At 32.6% G+C, this 20,024-nt stretch overlaps 1 protein-coding gene across 1 annotated transcript; it reads left to right on the forward strand.

The window, feature by feature from the left end:
* The first annotated feature begins 3,918 nt into the window (after positions 1–3,918).
* LOC134690167 (kinase D-interacting substrate of 220 kDa-like) lies at positions 3,919–19,476 on the forward strand. Its single transcript, XM_063550144.1, has 7 exons — positions 3,919–3,936; positions 5,595–5,681; positions 15,027–15,128; positions 15,475–15,573; positions 16,184–16,291; positions 18,713–18,784; positions 19,444–19,476. Exons 1-7 carry the CDS (start codon positions 3,919–3,921, stop codon positions 19,474–19,476), a joined length of 519 nt encoding a protein of 172 aa, XP_063406214.1.
* The last annotated feature ends 548 nt before the right edge of the window (positions 19,477–20,024 follow it).

Consider the following 20,024-nt stretch of genomic DNA (forward strand, 5'->3'; position numbering starts at 1 on the left):
GGTGCATCATCTGTGTCCCATGGACACATTCCCCATTTATTTTTATGTCCCTTGAAAATATAAAATATGTGCAAAGTGGGGGACATTGGAACTCTGTTCTTTTATTCAACTTTACAAAAGTCACATGACACGTGATCACCTGATACTACTTATGTGAAAAAACAATAGCGGTCGGAATCATCAAACGGGCATATTTCATTTAATTTTCATACATTTACCTTCTGTATTCCTTGTTAGAACACATATACAAAGTAAGTAATAAACTTGAGAAAGAGTAATTTGGCCTTTGACAGAATCCTTAATATCTAATTTGGACATGATCAAATGCAACTTTTGGGCATCAACGGATAACACAAGAAAATGCAAAAAACATAACTACTAAAGCATCTAAATGATTTTAACCGGATTTTTGTGACAAAAATGTCGGTTATTGATTTGGGGGTGGGCGGTGGGGCGGCCGGGCGGTCAGGCGGGCGGGCGGCAATCAAATGTTGTCTGTGCATTAACTCATGAACCGTTCATCCAAAGCTTTTAAAATTTTAATATATGTTGTAACTGACAACTAAATGAAGGTCAAGTTCAATAATGGCGATTTTGACTTTTACCGTTCTTGAAAGATTGAAAAATGGAGTTTCCAGTCATGTCCGTGCATTTACGCATGAACTATTCTACAAAAGTTTCCCAAATTTTAATATGTTGTTACTGATGACAAAATGGAGGTCAAGTTCAATAATGACGATTTTGACTTTTACCGTTCAGGAGTTATGGTTCTTGAAAGATTGAAAAATGGTGTTTCCAGTCGTGTCTGTGCATTTTCGCATGAACCATTCAACCAAAGCTTTTGAATTTTTTATATGTTGTTACTGATGACAAAATGGAGGTCAAGTTCAATAATGACGATTTTTACTTTTACCGATCAGGAGTTATGGTTCTTGAAAGATCGTAAAATGGTGTTTCCATTCACGTTGTTGCATATACTCATGAACCATTCAATCTAAGCTTTTCAAATTTTAATATGTTGATACTGATCAATGGAGGTCAAATTTGATATTGACGATTTTCACTTTCACCATTCATCAGTAATGGTTCTTGTGATATTGCCAGGACACAAATAAATATTAATAAATCTGGTTTGCTGTCGTTGTGACAGCCTCTTGTTTCTGTATACTTTGATCATACATAAACTATAAATAAAGTGTATTTGTTATTTACTATTCTAATATGACGTGCTTCTTTCGCTTTGTAAACAACACTGTGTGAAAATTCTCGATATATCTATACTTAGCGCAGACTCAGAGATATACATAATAATGGATATCGATGTTACAATATACCTCCCACGTAAATCTGAACCTACATTGCAAACGCTTTGCCAAATTAATGTTATTACTAATTTTAATTAAACAAAAAACATTACAGAACTTTTATTCTTATTCAGATGCATAATAAAAAGAAATAATGTATTGCAACTAGTTTTGTTTATTTCCTAAATATAGTAACACTGTATATTTTGTGCAATGTCAATTTCATCATGGAACACTTTCTCTTCAATGAAGGGTTCATTAAGGGATGCAAATAAGCTTGATATTTATGTTACGATTTAAAAAAATATCAATATACTAATTTAAGTTGCAGTATAAAAACAATATTTAGTCAATATCACAAAAATAAAAACTTTTTTGTAACCAACGAAGTTCGTATAATATTGTATTAAAATGGAATTCTGAGGTTTTTTTATTCTATTGCCTTTGATTCAGGAGTCAACATGGCAGCTCCTTCTTTACGAAATGTCAATTTTGGATTTGACGGTAGCTTACGAGAAAACATGTAAATTAAAAATCGGAAATATTGGGTTTGAGAATTAAACATATTTTTTCTAGCGGTTATTAACGAAATATTTAATGCAAGTTAAAGATGTATGAGAATATTTGAGCTTTATCTAACAAGGAGTAAAAAAGAAAAGCTCCACACACGGCATACCAACCCTCGCTTCAGTATTTAAATTAACTTATTTGTCCTATTAGAATCGAAATAATTCACGGAAGCCATAGATTTGTTGTAAATTTACACATGGCCTGGGCCGTGATATTAGTTAATTTTATCTCTCGCTAACGCTCAGAATAAAATTTGAATATCACGGCCCAGGCCATGTGTAAATTATCAACAAATCTATGGCTTCCATGAATTATTTCTTAATCAATTCAAAGTTTAATATCCACGGCAGTCACGGCTCTATATAATGAGGTCCCCATTATCCGTATCCGTTTATGGTCCATGTTTTACCATTGTCAAGTCAACATCCGGTTAGATCAATGTGTTTTTTGGCCCTTTAAGTAATGATGAAATTTTAATTCAGTCATTTTGGTTTGTTCCTTTCTAGAGTTATGGTCCTTGATCATTGGGAAAATTAAAAGATTTTTTGGTATCTGGATGATAAAGAAAAAACAACTGAAATGGTATATATGTTGTGTACAAGTTATCATTTTGTACAAATTATAATTTGTACAAAAATATTGTACAAATTATAATTTGTACTTTGACTTTGTACAAATCACAATTTGTACAAAACGTGCCTGTACAAATTACAATTTGTACAAAATTTGACCAAAATTCACTTATAACTTGTACAACAGTTTTAAATACGAATTTTGGTGAAAATGCAATGATTCACACGATAGAATTGTAATTTACTGACCACACACCAAACCTTATTAACATAATACACCGTTTATACACAACTACAAAAGGCAGGTTGATCTTTGAAATTTTTAAGAGAAAAAAAGTAAACAAATAGGATTTTTTTTCAAATTTTTAAAGATAAACGTCTTTTTCTTCAAAAAAAAAAATCATTCAATAGTACTGCTTGATTAGTTCTTATCGTTATTTTGAGGTTGGTTTTTTTTATTCAGAAATTTTGCAAACGATTATATTTGTAAAATTTCATATTTTGTATCGTAAAAGATCGTGTACAGCGTTTTGATGATCGTGAAAAGGATCTCAAAAGATTTTTTGCCACTTATTCGTTATTTCTAAAAGTCCATGAAAACAATCAAATCTTTCTTTAAGCAATTGATAATTTATATTTGTAATTGGTACATCAAAAGATTGGATTTACATGACTTAATCTGCTTCACTTTTGTTTGTGAAATGATTGATGGTTCCAAAAATTGATAAAAAAACGGCAAAAAACCAACTGACATATTCCTGACTTTAACATAGTCATATTCCTAACAAAATGGGGTGTTTAATCTTCTGGGATATTTATTTTGTCTACAAGTCTGACTGAAGCAGTAAAATATACATATTTATTCACAGCAACGGTTCCTGAGCTTCAATGCTCGCTATATGAAACAGTTAAAATGCCTGTAAAACAGGTCGTTATCGATTTGAGAGTCAAAAGATGGTTTGCAATACCTGATTCCATAAATCACTAGATCACCTGCTCAAACGAATAATAAAGAACTACTTTTCAATTTTGTAACTTTGGTGTGCTGTCTGGTTATTTAGTAGCAATTCAAAAATGTGTATCAATGCTTTTTTTCGCCAAAATTCATATGAAAAATTATTGTACAAGTTATAAGTGATTTTTTGTCCTATTTTGTACAAATTGTAATTTGTACAAGCACTTTTTGTACAAATAACAAATCGTACAAAGTCAAAATACAAATTATAATTTGTACAATAATTTTGTACAAATTAAAATTTGTACAAAATGATAACTTGTACACAACATATATACATTATGAAATGTTAAAGGTATGTTATTGAGCACTAAACACAGACGAGACTGAGTATCACTCATTTCAGTATTTACCGTTTCAGAGTTGTGGTTGTTGATAATTTGCAATAAACAGTAATAATTAGCCTGGCAATAATAACTCAACAGATTTATACATTTATTTTTCTATTTTAGGAAATATGGAAGATTGGAATGAGGTAAGATGTTTTCTTCTTTAAAGTCAAACAGTCGAGTGATTTTTGTGGAGCCTGCAACATATATGTCGCGAAAGCGAGACAATGTAATCCTAGATTTCCTCGACGGCGTCAACATTAAGGTTCATTCTGTTGTTTAATTTTTTTTTAGACATCATTTTTTTTGTCAAACCTTCATGGAATTTTAATAAACTTGGACAGAAGCTTTTTTATGAACAAACTACAGCATTATATTTTTTAACTGCTCGCTCAACATGGGCAAGAAGTGACAAAGACCCCTAAACGCACGAATGATGTTCACTAAAACAAAAAGTTTTTGACGGAAATGCAACGAACTCAAAAGAGGTCTATTCATTTTAAATACCCAAGCTTACCTATTGTTTGTCATAAAACTTAGTGTAGAAGTAGTGATTAACACCTGTAAAAACACATGAGTGTCAAATATGTCCCCACTGACAAAAAGGCTACTTGATCATTAAATAGTCACTATTTGTTAATTTATTTTTCTTGATTGAAAATATGTTTTGGGGCTAAAATATTAAAAACAACACTGTTATTTCTTTAACAGTCCGGGGTGGTACTTAAACAAGTGATTTCAAAATCACTTCTTTGAGTGATTTTGGCTGTGAAATATTTAAAATTTTTGATCAGACTTTTCAAAATCACTGAAACAAGTAATTTGAGAAGTTAAAATTTAATCACTTCAATAAGTGTTTATAACATTTTTTGGATATTTTTCCCACAAGCTTTATTTTTTTATTGGTAAAAAGACCAGAATTCTATTGAAAAAACAACTATGTACATGCAGAAATTGCCATTTGCTTGATAAGCCTGCCAGTTTTTACAGTTTATTTGAATATGCAAAAAGTGGAATAATTTGTAGATCAGGACATAACCTTAAAATAAATCATTCTAATTCTAAAGAAAACCAATCAGGTCACCTAATATTGTTGACCTTTGACTGGTGAAATTGATATCCACAGATAAAGGGATAATTGATTTGTGTAGGAAAATTACAGAAAAATTTGTGAAAATATGGAAAATCAATGAACTTAGCATTTGAAGATCAAAGAAAACACCAAAATCACTTAAATAGGTGATAACTGAATATAAAAAATCACTGAAATAAGTCAAAATGAAATCACTTGTTTAAGTAGCACCCCTGACTGTTTAACAGAGAAAGCTCAGAGACATTCAAAGTAAATCTGTCAAACAAATTATATCATCAAACATACAAATATTACACTGCTCCTTTCCAAGTTGTTATTTATTGCATGTTTATATTGAAAATATTGAAACACAATTTTCACTCAGATTAGCTCTTTAATGTGAGGATGAAATGTTAAAAAAAAATCTTTTTCTTCTTCAAAACTTAGGAACAGTATACAATGTAATCATAAGCAGGGTTTCCTCTGGGTCTATTTTCTTTTTCACAACCTCTTTTGTCAAAACAATATATTTTTCGCTACTTTCAATTTCCCTCCTCCCCTACTATTGTTTGTCACATTGTTGTATACTAAAGACTACAATGTCTCCCTTGTGTTAACCAATAAAAATCAGTCATTCTAAAGTGTTCAATAGTTATTGTCTGGCATTAGCGTGAAAAACATTTAAGTTACTACACTCTTTACATTCTGTTAAATGTAAACTCTAATTCTTAGTTCCAGAAATTCATTGAAGCTGCTAAAAATGGAAGAGTAGAAGAATTGAAGCTTTGCCTAGCAAATGGAGCAAACATTGATTTTAAAGTAGGTAAACTTGTAACATTGAATATCAAATAGGTAAACTTGTAACATTAAATATCAAATAGATAAACTTGTAACATTGAATATCAAATAGGTAAACTTGTAACATTGAATATCAAGTAGGTAAATTTGTAACATAGTAGGTAAACTTATCATGACACAACAATGGTGTTCAACAAAAAACATGATACATCATGACACAACACTGATTTTCAACACAGAACATCAGACACATCATGACACAACACTGGTGTAAAACACAGAACATGTAACACATCAGGACACAACACTGATGTTCAACACAAAATGTGAGTCGCATCATGACACAACACTGATGTTAAACACAATATATGAGCCACATCTTGACACAACACTGATGTTCACCACAAAATATGACATCATGACACAATACTGATGTTCAACACAATACATGAGACACATCTTGACACAACACTGTGTTTGACACAAAATATGACACCATGACACAACACTGATGTTCAACACAACAAGAGCCACATAATTACAGAACATCGAAGATCAACATAGAACACGAGCTACATCATAACATAACTGTTGTTCATCACAACAAATGAGCCACATCATGGCACAACATTGATGTTCAACACAGAGCATGAGACACATCATGACACAACCATGGTGTTTAACACAATACATGAGGCATCATGACACAACACTGTTGTTCAACACAGAACATGAAACACATCATGACACAACACTGATGTTCAACACAGAACACAAGACACATCATGACACAACACTGATGTTCAACACAGAACACAAGACACATCATGACACAACACTGATGTTCAACACAGAACATGAGAGACAACATGACACGACACTGATGTTCAACACAGAACATGACACATATTAGGACACAACACTGATGTTCAACACAGAACATGACATATCATGACACAACACTGATGTTCAACACAGAACACGAGACACATCATGGCAAAACACTGGTGTTCATCACAGAACATGAGACACATCATGACACAACACTGATGTTCAACACAGAACACGAGACACATCATGACACAACATTGATGTTCAACACAGAACATGAGACACATGACACAACACTCATGTTCAACACTGAACATGACACATATTAGGACACAACACTGATGTTCAACACAGAACATGACACATCATGACACAACACTGATTTTCATCACAAAACATGTTACACATCATGACACACCACTGATGTTCCACACAGAAAATGAGACACATCATGACACAACACTGAAAACATACATGTAATCAGAGTACTGCACTAAATGTGAAACATACCATTTTCATATGACTGCCAAAATTTAAAAAAAAATTGTCGTATATTGGTATGACGTTGGCGTCGTCGTCGTCATCCGAATACATTTGATTTTCGCACTATAACTTTAGTATAAGTAAAAAGAAATCTATGAAATTTAAATACAAGGTTTATGACCATCAAAAGATGGTTGGGATTCATTTTGGGAGTTTTGGTCCCAACAGTTTAGGAATAAGGGGCCACAAAAGGTCCCAAATAAGCATTATCTTGGTTTTTGCACAATAACTTTAGTATAAGTAAATAGAAATCTATGAAATTTTATCACAAGGTTTATGATCGCAAAACGAAGGTTGGGATTGATTTTGGGAGTTTTGGTCCTAACAGTTCTGGAATGAGGGGCCAAAAGGGTCCAAAATTAAACTTTGTTTGATTTCATCAAAAAATTAATTATTGGAGTTCTTTGATATGCCAAATATAACCGTGTATATAGATTCTTAATTTTTGGTCCTGTTCTCAAATTGGTCTACATTAAGGTCCAAAGGGTCTAAAATTAAACTTAGTTTAATTTTAAAAAACATTGAATTCTTGGGGTTCTTGATATGCTGAATCTAAACATGTACTTAGATTTTGATTATGGGCCCAGTTTTCAAGTTGGTCCAAATCGGGGTCCATAAATTCAATCTATGGGGTTCTTCAATATGCTGAATCTAACCATGTATTTAGATTTTTAATATTTGGGCCCGGTTATCAAATTTGTCCACATTGAGGTCTAAAGGGTCTAAAATTGAAAATTATTTTATTTCACCAAAAATTGAATTCTTGGGGTTCTATGATATTCTGAATCTAACCATTTTGAATATTGGACCATAATATGAAAATGTCAAATTAAAATTTTTATAATTTTTTAAGTTCTGTGTCAGAAACCTATGTTGTGTCATCTATTTAATCACAATCCAAATTCAGAGCTGTATCAAGCTTAAATGTTGTGTCAATACTTGCCCCCACTGTTCAGGGTTCGACCTCTACGGTCGTATAAAGCTTTGCCCTGTAGAGAATCAAGTTTACGGCATAAGACTGACAAATTAATACTAACATATGTTCTGCACCTGACAACTCGGAGTAAATAGACAACAAATATAACAACACACAATACATGGACTTGACCTGACTACTCAGAGTAAATAGACAAACAAATATAACAACACACAACACATGGTCTGGACCTGACTATTCATAGTAAATAGACAAACAAATATAACAACACACAACACATGGTCTGGACCTGACTACTCAGAGTAAATAGACAAACAAATATAACAACACACAATACATGGACTGGACCTGACTACTCAAGAGTAAATAGACAAACAAATATAACAACTAACAACACATGGCCTGGACCTGACTACTCAGAGTAAATAGAAAAATAAATATAATAACAAACAACACTTGGTCTGGACCAGACCTTACTACTCAGAGTAAAAAGACAAACAAATATAACAGCACACAATACATGGACTGGACCTGACTACTCATAGTAAATAGACAAACAAATATATGACAACACACAACAAATGGTCTGGACCTGACTACTGAGAGTAAATAGAAAAATAAATATAACAACACACAATACATGGATTTGACCTGACTACTAAGAGTAAATAAACAAACAAATATAACAACATTCAACACATGGTCTGGACCTAACCATACTACTCAGAGTAAATAGACAAATACATATAACAACACACAACACATGGTCTGGACCTGACCTTACTACTCAGAGTAAATAGACAAACAAATATAACAACACACAACCCATGGTCTGGACCTTACCTGACTACCCAGAGTAAATAGACAAACAAATATAACAACATTCAACACATGGTCTGAACCTGACCTGACTACCCAGAGTAAATAGACAAACAAATATAACAACATACAACACATAGTCTGGACCTAACCATACTACTCAGAGTAAATAGACAAATACATATAACAACACACAACACATGGTCTGAACCTGACCTGACTACTCAGAGTAAATAGACAAACAAATATAACAACACACAACCCATGGTTTGAACCTGACCTGACTACTCAGAGTAAATAGATAAACAAATATAACAACAAACAACACATGGTCTGGACCTGACTACCAAGAGTAAATAGACAAATAAATATAACAACACATGGTCTGGACCTGACTACTCAAAGTAAATAGACAAACAAATATAACAACAAACAACACATGGTCTGGACCTGACTACTCAGAGTAAATAGACAAATTTAACAACACACAACAAATGGTCTGGACCTGACTACTGAGAGTAAATAGAAAAATAAATATTACAACACACAATACATTGATTTGACCTGACTACTAAGAGTAAATAAACGAGCAAATACAACACATAGTCTGGACCTAACCATACTACTCAGGTAAATAGACAAACAAATATAACAACATTCAACACATGGTTTGGACCTGACTACCAAGAGTAAATAGACAAATAAATATAACAACAAACAACACTAGGTCTGGACCTGACCTGACTACTCAGAGTGAATAGACAAACAAAAACAACAACTAACAACGAATGGTCTAGACCTAACCTGACTACTCAGAGTAAATAGACAAACAAATATAACATCACACAACACATGGCCTGGATCTGACCTGACTACTCAGAGTAAATAGACAAACAATTATAACAACAGACAAAACATGGTCTGGACCTGACTACTCAGAGTAAATAGACAAACAAATCCAACAACACACAACACATGGCCTGGACATGACCTGACTACTCAGAGCAAATAGACACAAAAATATAACAACACTCAACACATGGTCTGGACCTGACCTAACTACTCAGAGTAAATAGACAAACAAATATAACAGCACACAATACATGGACTGGACCTGACTACTCAGAGTAAATAGACAAACAAATATAACAACACTCAACACATGGTCTGGACCTGACTACTCAGAGTTAATAGACAAACAAATATAACAACACACAACAAATGGTCTGGACCTGACTACTCAGAGTAAATAGACAAATAAATATAACAACACACAACACATGGTCTGGACCTGACCTGACTACCCAGAGAAAATAATCAAACAAATATAACAACATTCAACACATGGTTTGGACCTGGCTACTCAGAGTTAATAGATAAACAAATATAACAACAAACAACACATGGTCTGGACCTGACTACCAAGAGTAAATAGACAAACAAATACAACAACTAACAACACTTGGTCTGGACCTGACCTGACTACTCAGAGTGAATAGACAAACAAATACAACAACTAACAACGAATGGTCTGGACCTGACCTGACTACTCAGAGTAAATAGACAAACAAATATAACATCACACAACACATGGTCTGGACCTGACTACTCAGAGTAAAAAGACAAACAAATACAACAACACACAACACATGGCCTGGACCTGACCTGACTACTCAGAGGAAATAGACACAAAAATATAACAACACTCAACACATGGTCTGGACCTGACTACTCAGAGCAAATAAACACACAAATACAACAACTGACAACAAATGGTCTGGACCTGACTACTCATAGTAAATAAACAAGTACAACAGCTTATAGCACATTGTCTGGACCTTATTACTCCCGAGTAATTAGACATACTAATACAACAACTAACAACACATGGTCTGAACTGGACTACTCAGAGTAAATAGACATAAATTAACAACTAAGAACACATGGTCTGGACCTGACTACTCAGAGTAAATAAAAATACATAGATAACAACACAGAACACATGGTCTGGACCTGACTACTCAGAGCAAATAGACACACAAATACAACAACTAACAACACATGGTCTGGACCTGACTACTCAGAGTAAAAAGACAAACAAATATAACAACTAACAACACTTGGTCTGGACTTGGCTACTCAAGAGTAAATAGACATACAAATATAACAACACCCAACACATGGTCTGGACCTGACTATTCAGAGTAAATAGACATAAAAATACAACAAATAAGAACACATGGTCTGGACCTGACTACTCAGAGTAAATAGACCTACAAATACAACAACCAACAACACATGGTCTAGACCTGACTACTCAGAGTAAATAGAATCACAAATATAACAACAAACAACACATGGCCTGAACCTGACCTGACTACTCAGAGTAAATAGACCTACAAATACAACAGCCAACAACACATGGTCTAGACCTGACTACTCAGAGTAAATAGACTCACAAATATAACAACAACAACACATGGTATGGACCTGACTACTCAGAGTAAATAGACTCACAAATATAACAACAAACAACACATGGCCTGGACCTGACCTAACTACTCAGACTAAGAAGACAAACAAATATAACAACACACAACACATGGTCTGGACCTGACTACTCAGAGTAAATAGACAAACAAATACAACAAACAACACATGGTCTTGACCTGACTACTTAGAGTAAATAGACAAACAAATACAACAAACAACACATGGTCTGGACCAGACTACTCAGTGTAAAAAGGCAAACAAATATAACAACACAAAACACTTGGACTGGACCTGACTACTCAGAGTAAATAGACAAACAAATATAACAACACACAACACATGGTCTGGACCTGACTACTCAAAGTAAATAGACAAACAAATACAACTTACAAAACATGGTCTGGACCTGACTACTCAGAGTAAATAGACAAACACATATAACAACAAACAACACATGGTCTGGACCTGACTACTCAGAGAAAATAGACAAACAAATATAACAACACTCAATACATGGACTTGACCTGACTACTCAGAGTAAATTGACAAACAAATATAACAACACACAACACATGGTCCGGACCTGACCTGACTACTCAGAGTAAAGAAACATACAAATATAACAACTAACAACACATGGTCTGGACCTGACTTCTCAGAGTAATAGACAAACAAGTATAACAACCAAACACATGGTCTGGACCTAGCTACTCAGAGTAAATAGACAAATATTACAACACACAACACATGGTCTGGTCCTGACTATATATATAGTTACTGAGAGTAAATAAACAAATATAACAACACACAACCAAGGTCTGGACCTGACTACTCAGAGTAAATAGACTCACAAATATAACAACAAACAACACATGGCCTGGACCTGACCTGACTACTCAGAGTAAATAGACAAACAAATATAACAACAAACAACCCTTGGACTGGACCGAACTACTCAGACTAAAAAGACAAACAAATATAACAACACACAACACATGGTCTGGACCTAACTACGCAGAGTAAATAGACAAACAAATACAACAAACAACACATGGTCTGGACCTGACTACTCAGAGTAAATAGACCAACAAATACAACAAACAACACATGGTCTGGACCAGACTACTCAGTGTAAAAAGACAAACAAATATAACAACACAAAACACTTGGACTGGACCTGACTACTCAGAGTAAATAGACAAACAAATATAACAACACACAACACATGGTCTGGACCTGACTACTCAGAGAAAAATATAACAACACTCAATACATGGACTTGACCTGACTACTCAGAGTAAATTGACAAACAAATATAACAACACACAACACATGGTCCGGACCTGACCTGACTACTCAGAGTAAAGAAACATACAAATATAACAACAAACAACACATGGTCTGGACCTGACTTCTCAGAGTAATAGACAAACAAGTATAACAACCAAACACATGGTCTGGACCTAGCTACTCAGAGTAAATAGACAAATCTAACAACACACAACACATGGTCTGGACCTAGCTACTCAGAGTAAATAGACAAATATAACAACACACAACACATGGTCTGGTCCTAGCTACTCAAGGTAAATAGGCAAATATTACAACACACAACACATGGTCTGGTCCTGACTATATATATAGCTACTGAGAGTAAATAAACAACTATAACAACACACAACCAAGGTCTGGACCTGACTACTCAGAGTAAATAGACAAACAAATATAACAACACACAACACATGAACTTGACCTGACCTGACTACTCATAGTAAATAGACGAACAAATAAAACAACAAACAACACATGGTATGGACATGACTACTCAGAGTAAATAGACAAATATAACAACACACACCACATGGTCTGGACCTAGCTGCTCAGAGTAAATAGACAATCAAATATAACAACTAACAACACAAGGTCTGGACCTGTCTACTCAGAGTAAATAGACATACAAATATAACAACTAACAACACAAGGTCTGGACCTGACCTGACTACGGAGAGTAAATAGACAAACAAATATAACAACACACAACACATGGTCTGGACATGACTACTCATAGTAAATAGACATACAAATATAACAACTAACAACACATGGTCTGGACCTGACTACTGTGAGTATATAGACAATCAAATATAACAACACACAACACATGGTCTGGACCTGACCTAACTACTCAGAATAAATAGACATAAAAATATAACAACTAACAATACATGGACCTGTCCTGACTACTAAGAGTAAATAGACATACAAATATAACAACAAACAACACTTGGTCTGGACCTGACCTGACTACTCAGAATAAATAGACATACAAATATAACAACTAACAACACATGGTCTCGACCTGACTACTGTGAGTAAATATACAAACAAATATAACAACACACAACACATGGTCTGGACCTGACTACTCAGAATAAATAGACATACAAATATAACAACTAACAACACATGGTCTCGACCTGACTACTGTGAGTAAATATACAAACAAATATAACAACACACAACACATGGTCTGGACCTGACTTCTCAGAATAAATAGACATACAAATATAACAACTAACAACACATGGTCTGGACCTGACTACTGTGAGTATATAGACAAACAAATATAACAACACACAACACATGGTCTGGACCTGACTACTCAGAGTAAATAGACAAATATAACAACAAACAATACATGGTCCGGGTTGTCTGATTTGGTACAGGCACAAAATTTGGAGAGATTTAACCATATTTGCTTTATTACAATTCCCCCTTGGCCTTTCTAGACCATTGATATTAAAAATAAAATACAATAATAAAACCTGCACTTTTCAATTACCATTGGTCTGTATGTTAGCTGATACTTACATGTAGTCATTATACTGAATCAACATCAAATCAAAATTCTGAATTAAATTAGACAGTTTCAATGGAAAAATGTATGCAGGGTTTGATTTTAAAATATTTGTCTTTTTGTTTGAGTTATGGATGGTAAAGTTCTTATTTTGCTTCTTGACATGAAACAATATTTTACACTTATGTTTAACTTGATGTTGTGTTAACAACTTTGGTCAGATAGTGATATGTATAAAGATCTAATGTAGAAATATCTTGTAAAAATGACAAATAGTCGTTAGATTCATATAAAATGTAATTCCGTTTAACTCATATAATTGTTCTGTATCTGACATGTCTGAAAATACTATTCTTTTTCACTTTTCTTTGATTTTTTTTAAATTAATATTTATACTGAATCTGCACTAAATCCTGTTGTTAATTACACATGTTTAATGGACAACAAATGCTTCTATGAATAATAATAATGATAATAATAATAATCTTTATTTAAACATGTTTTAGGATCTCATTTTCTTTATGTTGTACTAAATCAGGAAATAAAATTTTTTTCATGCTTTTTTGAATAATTTATTATAAATGAAATCTACACTAAATCCTGTTGTAAATTATACAGGTTTAATGGACAACAAATATTTGTCAGAATTATATAAAGTGGGGTCTCTTTTTACTCATAGTATTGTTCTGAATCAGAAAATATAACTTTTTTCATTTTTCTTTGAAAAATTTACTTTTATAAAATTTATGATTTTACTGAATCTACACTAAATCCTGTTGTTAATTAGACAGTTTTAATTAATGTGACTGGTCATTTTTGTTTATATTTATTACACAACATTATCCAGTTTATCAGACAAGTTTTGATGTCAGTTGTATTATTCCAGGATTATAGCGGACAGACAGCATTAATGTGGGCTGCCTGGTGGGGACATGTGGAAGTGTGTCAACTTCTCCTGGAGAACAGATGTAACAAAGATATCACAGATGTATGTTATCTACTAAGTCTGATCACATTACTTTTAATCAACACAAAATCATGTTGTTAATCATGTTAATTAGACAGGTTTAATGAACAAATATTGTTAGTAATAATTATATAAAGTGGGGTCTCATTTTACTCATAGTATTGTTCTGAATCAGAAAATACAACTTTTTTTCATTTTTCTTTAAACAAAATATTTTCTTAAAATTTATGACTAAACTGAATTTACACTAAATCCTGTTGTTAATCAGACAGTTTTAATTAATGTGACTGTTTATTTTTGTTAATATTTATTACACAACATTGTCCAGTTTATCAGACAAGTTTTGATGTCAGTTGTATTATTCCAGGTTTATGGAGAGACAGCATTAATGTGGGCTGCCAGTAGAGGACATGTGGAAGTGTGTCGACTTCTCCTGGAGAACAGTTGTAAAACAGATATCACAGATGTATGTTATCTACTAAATCTGATCACATTACTGTTAACCAACATAAAGTTGTTAATAAGACAGGTTTAATGGACAACTATTGTTTGTAATAATTACATAAAGTGGGGTCTCATTTTTCTTGTCTCCTCGTACTAAATCAGGAAATGTAACTATTTTTCATATTTCTTTGAAAAAGTTTTTTTTTTTAAATTGATCATTATTCTGAACCATAATTATCAGACAGATTTTATTATTATATCAACAAATACTCGCCAGAATTATATAAAGTGAGATCTCATTTATCTCTGTGCATTTCACTGAATCAATTGATATAAATATTTTATACATTTCTTGAAAAAAAAATGTTTTTGTTAACATGACATTTCTGATGGAAGTGCTAACATTCCACAAAAAAACATGTTGTTTATGTACAAAACAAATACAAGTGTGACTGGTCATTTTATTCAGTTTTGACCACTGATTCATGTGATATACATTTTGTTTTTATTTATTACACAACATTATCCAGTTTATCAGACAAGTTTTATGTCAGTTGTAGGATATGTTGTATATTATTGACATTGAGAAAATATTGTCCATAATATTTACTTGTTATTTGGTATTATTATAGAGATATGGAAGAACAGCTTTACATCTGGCTGCTGAAGAGGGACAGCTACAGACCACAAGATATCTTGTAGAACAAGGAAGTATCAGTCCCTTGGTCAAAACACATCAGGTAATATTTTACAGTATATGCTCAGTATTCAACTAGTAAATAATGCATCACTAAAATGATGTTTAAGATATTTTTGGTCAAATGGACTTTTTTCTCAAGGTTAAAGTTAGTCATATGTCATATGATCCTTAAAATTGAACTAAAATATGAAAGTGTTTTATAGACTTAGATGGCTAAATTTTATTATAAAACACATGCACATAGACGATCATATAAAAGAAATCATTTTTTTTTTCAAAATCTTCTATAAAAATAAAATGACTGTGTTTATAGACAACTAACACATTTTGGGTGATTAGTTATACTAAACGGGGATAATTTTATTATTCCATAATTCCATAATTTGTTAGCCAAATTATATGAATATCTCAGTTTTAGGGAAAATAAGCAATAGTAATAACCTATAAGTAAATGGATAAAATAATTTTTGATATCAAAAATAATAATTTGTATTGATTCAAAATTAGACCTGGCAATATCCTGAATATGGCACTTGTTGTTATTAAACAAACTGTAAACAAACAATCTGTCAAAAGACCCATACACCAATCTGTTGTCGTGACAATGATAACAAAATTATTAGATGGTATCAAAATAGTCTTAAGGATGTTCACTGCTCAGTTTCAAAATAAATAACTTTTCATAAAACTAGTATGTATTGATAGGGAATAAATTGAGGAATCCAAACAGCAAAAAAAATTTAGGGGTCAATGTGCTTGTTTTCGAGATATTAGCCATTGTAATTTTAGCGGGAAAATGTTTTCTCTTGATTTTTCATAGCTTTATCATTGACCAGTTAAAGATCTCAAATACTATTAAAAAATAAATAATATTTTATAAGACTTTTACAAATGACTTATAATTATACACGTAAAAGATTTATAAAAAGAAAAATGGGGTTCATGGGCCAAATATTTTAAGGCATTCAAATGGTTTAAACCAGAGGATTCCGAAAAATTTACAAAATTCCAAAACATGACAAGCAGACATCCTTAAGCAATACACTAAATAAAGGCAACAGTAGTAAACTGCTGTTTGAAATTCATAAATCGAAAGAGAAAAAAACAAATCCGGGTTACAAGCTAAAACTGGAGGAAATGCATCAAATATAAGAGGAGAACAATGACACAACAGAAACACAACCTTAAAATGTAACACACACAGAAACGAACTATAATATAACAATGGCAATTTCCCTGACTTGTTACAGGGCATTTTATAATAAAAATGGTGGGTTGAACCTGGTTTTGTGGCATGCCAAACCTCCCACTTTATTGGCGATGTTAATTATAACATTGAACTGACATCATTACTTGACAGGACTACAATACAAAAAAATTGGAGAAAATATAGGAGAGAGAAACAAATAAATAAGAGCCAACAAAAGGTACCAGGTTAAAAATTTAATACGTCAGACGTACAAGTTCATAATATATTTAAAATTAAAAAGTTAAAAAAATATATTCTATTGTAAAAGTTACTTTATCTAAGTTATCTATCCTTATATCGAAGTTATCTCCCCTTATATGGCAAAGTTTAAAAAAAAAAAAAAATCTTTTTTTTTGTAAAATATAGCAGTAAATATGATAAATCACATTATTTTCTATATTAACATGAAAAGTCTTACACATAAATTACATACAACTTTCGAAATTTGCACATTTTATTAAAGATCTCAACTGTTTGTTGTCCGTTTTTTATTTCAAAATCAAATATGGAGGAAGACACTGCAGCCTCCTTAAGACTGCAAATTTCTTCAAATTCTTGTTTTTAAAAGCTATATAGTTGGAATAGTTGCAGAAGAAACTCTCAACTGTGCTATAATTTATGTATTTCCTTATTTATACAATGTCAGTGATAAAACTAAAAACTATGAAATCTGTAAAATAACAATATATAGTTATAGGAGGATATGGATAGGGTATACAGAGTAGAAAATCATGAATGATAGAAAAAAACTTCGAGAATAGAGAGAATTGGGCAAAAAGATGACAAATAGAAAATAATGGAGTGCAAAAATATAAAGAATAAAGAAAAATGGGGTGCTAAAATATAAAAATAAAAAGTTAAAAAGACCCCCCAAAACCGACAACCCCCATCTAGACATAAGGATGCATTAACAGATTTAAAAAAAAAACGCGTAAAAAAAATACAAAGACTAAATGCTAACAGATTGAGATTATTTCATATGCTTTAAAAAAAAGTTAAAAGCCTTCTTAAAGGCTACAGAAAAAGTTATAAAAATATTCAGAATGTTGTTCATGAGTTATATTTTATAATTGAAAATAATATGGTTAGCACCTGTAAAAACAAAATAACACACCACTCAGCTGCTACTGGTCTTGTTTATTGTATGATATGTGTAACAAAAGTCTTCTTTGTAATAATCAGATAAAGGCAATATAAAGATTTGTATTTCAGGGTAAAACTCCATACGATCTAGCAGCATCAAGAAAATGGGGACAGTATAAAGAAGTGATGGAATACTTACAGGTACATATACTTTTGAATTACATATGCTTACACTTAGAACAAATCAGGTACAAAACACTGTCTGTCAGGTAGAGGATACACTTACCAGCAGTAAAACTAAACACTGTTGGTTCCATATAGCGGGTTATTTTCGCAGGGTGTTTATTTTCGTTTATTTTTGGCGGATAAATGAAATTAGCAAACAATGTATGCATACGCTTGTTAATTTCAAATAGTTAAAAGCGTTTTTTGAACGATCTTTTTTTTCCGGTCAGCAGGTCAATAACTATATATGGTCGTTTTAACAACATAAATGCAAAAGGCATTGTACTCACTTGTATTTTTTGGAAATGAGGTTGTGAAGTCTAATTAAACTGTATACCCTTATTGATTATATTTCTAGTGTCAAACAATTAAATTAGGGCCCCGCCAAATGGCAGACGCCCTATAGTGATCAGTCTGTCCGTCCGTCTGTAACAAATTGTGTCCGCTCTATATCTAGAGAACCGGTATGATTTCAAAGTTTATACTTGAAATGTATATTAACCAACACCAGAGGGTGTGTCATAATGTATGTACAACTTCCTAGGTCAAAGGTCAAGGTCAAAAACTTTGGTTTCAGTTGACAACCCGATGTCCAATGGTAAAGATACAAATTTTTTACCACACATTATTCACAGCGGGGCCTACAGAGATGGCTCCCATCTCAGTGATATCTAGTTAATTGGTAGATACTCTGTTTGGTATTTTTGTCACCTGCGTAACGTGTTGCGGGGAACATGGAAATACCAGGCGTCTGTCCGTCCGTTTGGTCTTGTTAACACTTTCACAGGTACAATTCTTGCCAGATTTTTATAAAACTTATACTATAGGTTAATATCAGCAATATCTCACAAAAAGTTATATAATGATGTCCGATCGACTTTTTTCAAAAGAGTTATGCCCCATGGAAATATTAAATTTATTGAAAATGGCCTTGTTAGCGCTTTTACGGGTACCATTATTGCCAGATTTTAATAAAAACTTATACTATAGGTTAATATCAGTAGTATCTCGGACAAGTTCTATAATGGTGTCCGATCAACTTTTTTTGGAAGAGTTATGCCTCTTGGAAATATTAAATTTATTGAAAATGGCCTTGTTAGCGCTCTTACTGGTACCAATATTGCCAGATTTGTTATAAAACTTATACTATAGGTTAATATCAGCAATATCTCAGACAAGTTCTATAATGGTGTCCGATCGACTTTTTTTAAAAGAG

The sequence above is a fragment of the Mytilus trossulus genome, chromosome 11, assembly GCF_036588685.1.
Source record: "Mytilus trossulus isolate FHL-02 chromosome 11, PNRI_Mtr1.1.1.hap1, whole genome shotgun sequence".
In the NCBI taxonomy this organism is placed as follows: domain Eukaryota; kingdom Metazoa; phylum Mollusca; class Bivalvia; order Mytilida; family Mytilidae; genus Mytilus; species Mytilus trossulus.

Coding starts and splice junctions, on each gene's coding strand:
- LOC134690167 (XM_063550144.1), top strand. Junction 15,574..16,183: donor GTAAAACAGATATCACAGAT/GTATGTTATCTA, acceptor GTATTATTATAG/AGATATGGAAGAACAGCTTT. Junction 18,785..19,443: donor AAGTGATGGAATACTTACAG/GTACATATACTT, acceptor CATTATTCACAG/CGGGGCCTACAGAGATGGCT.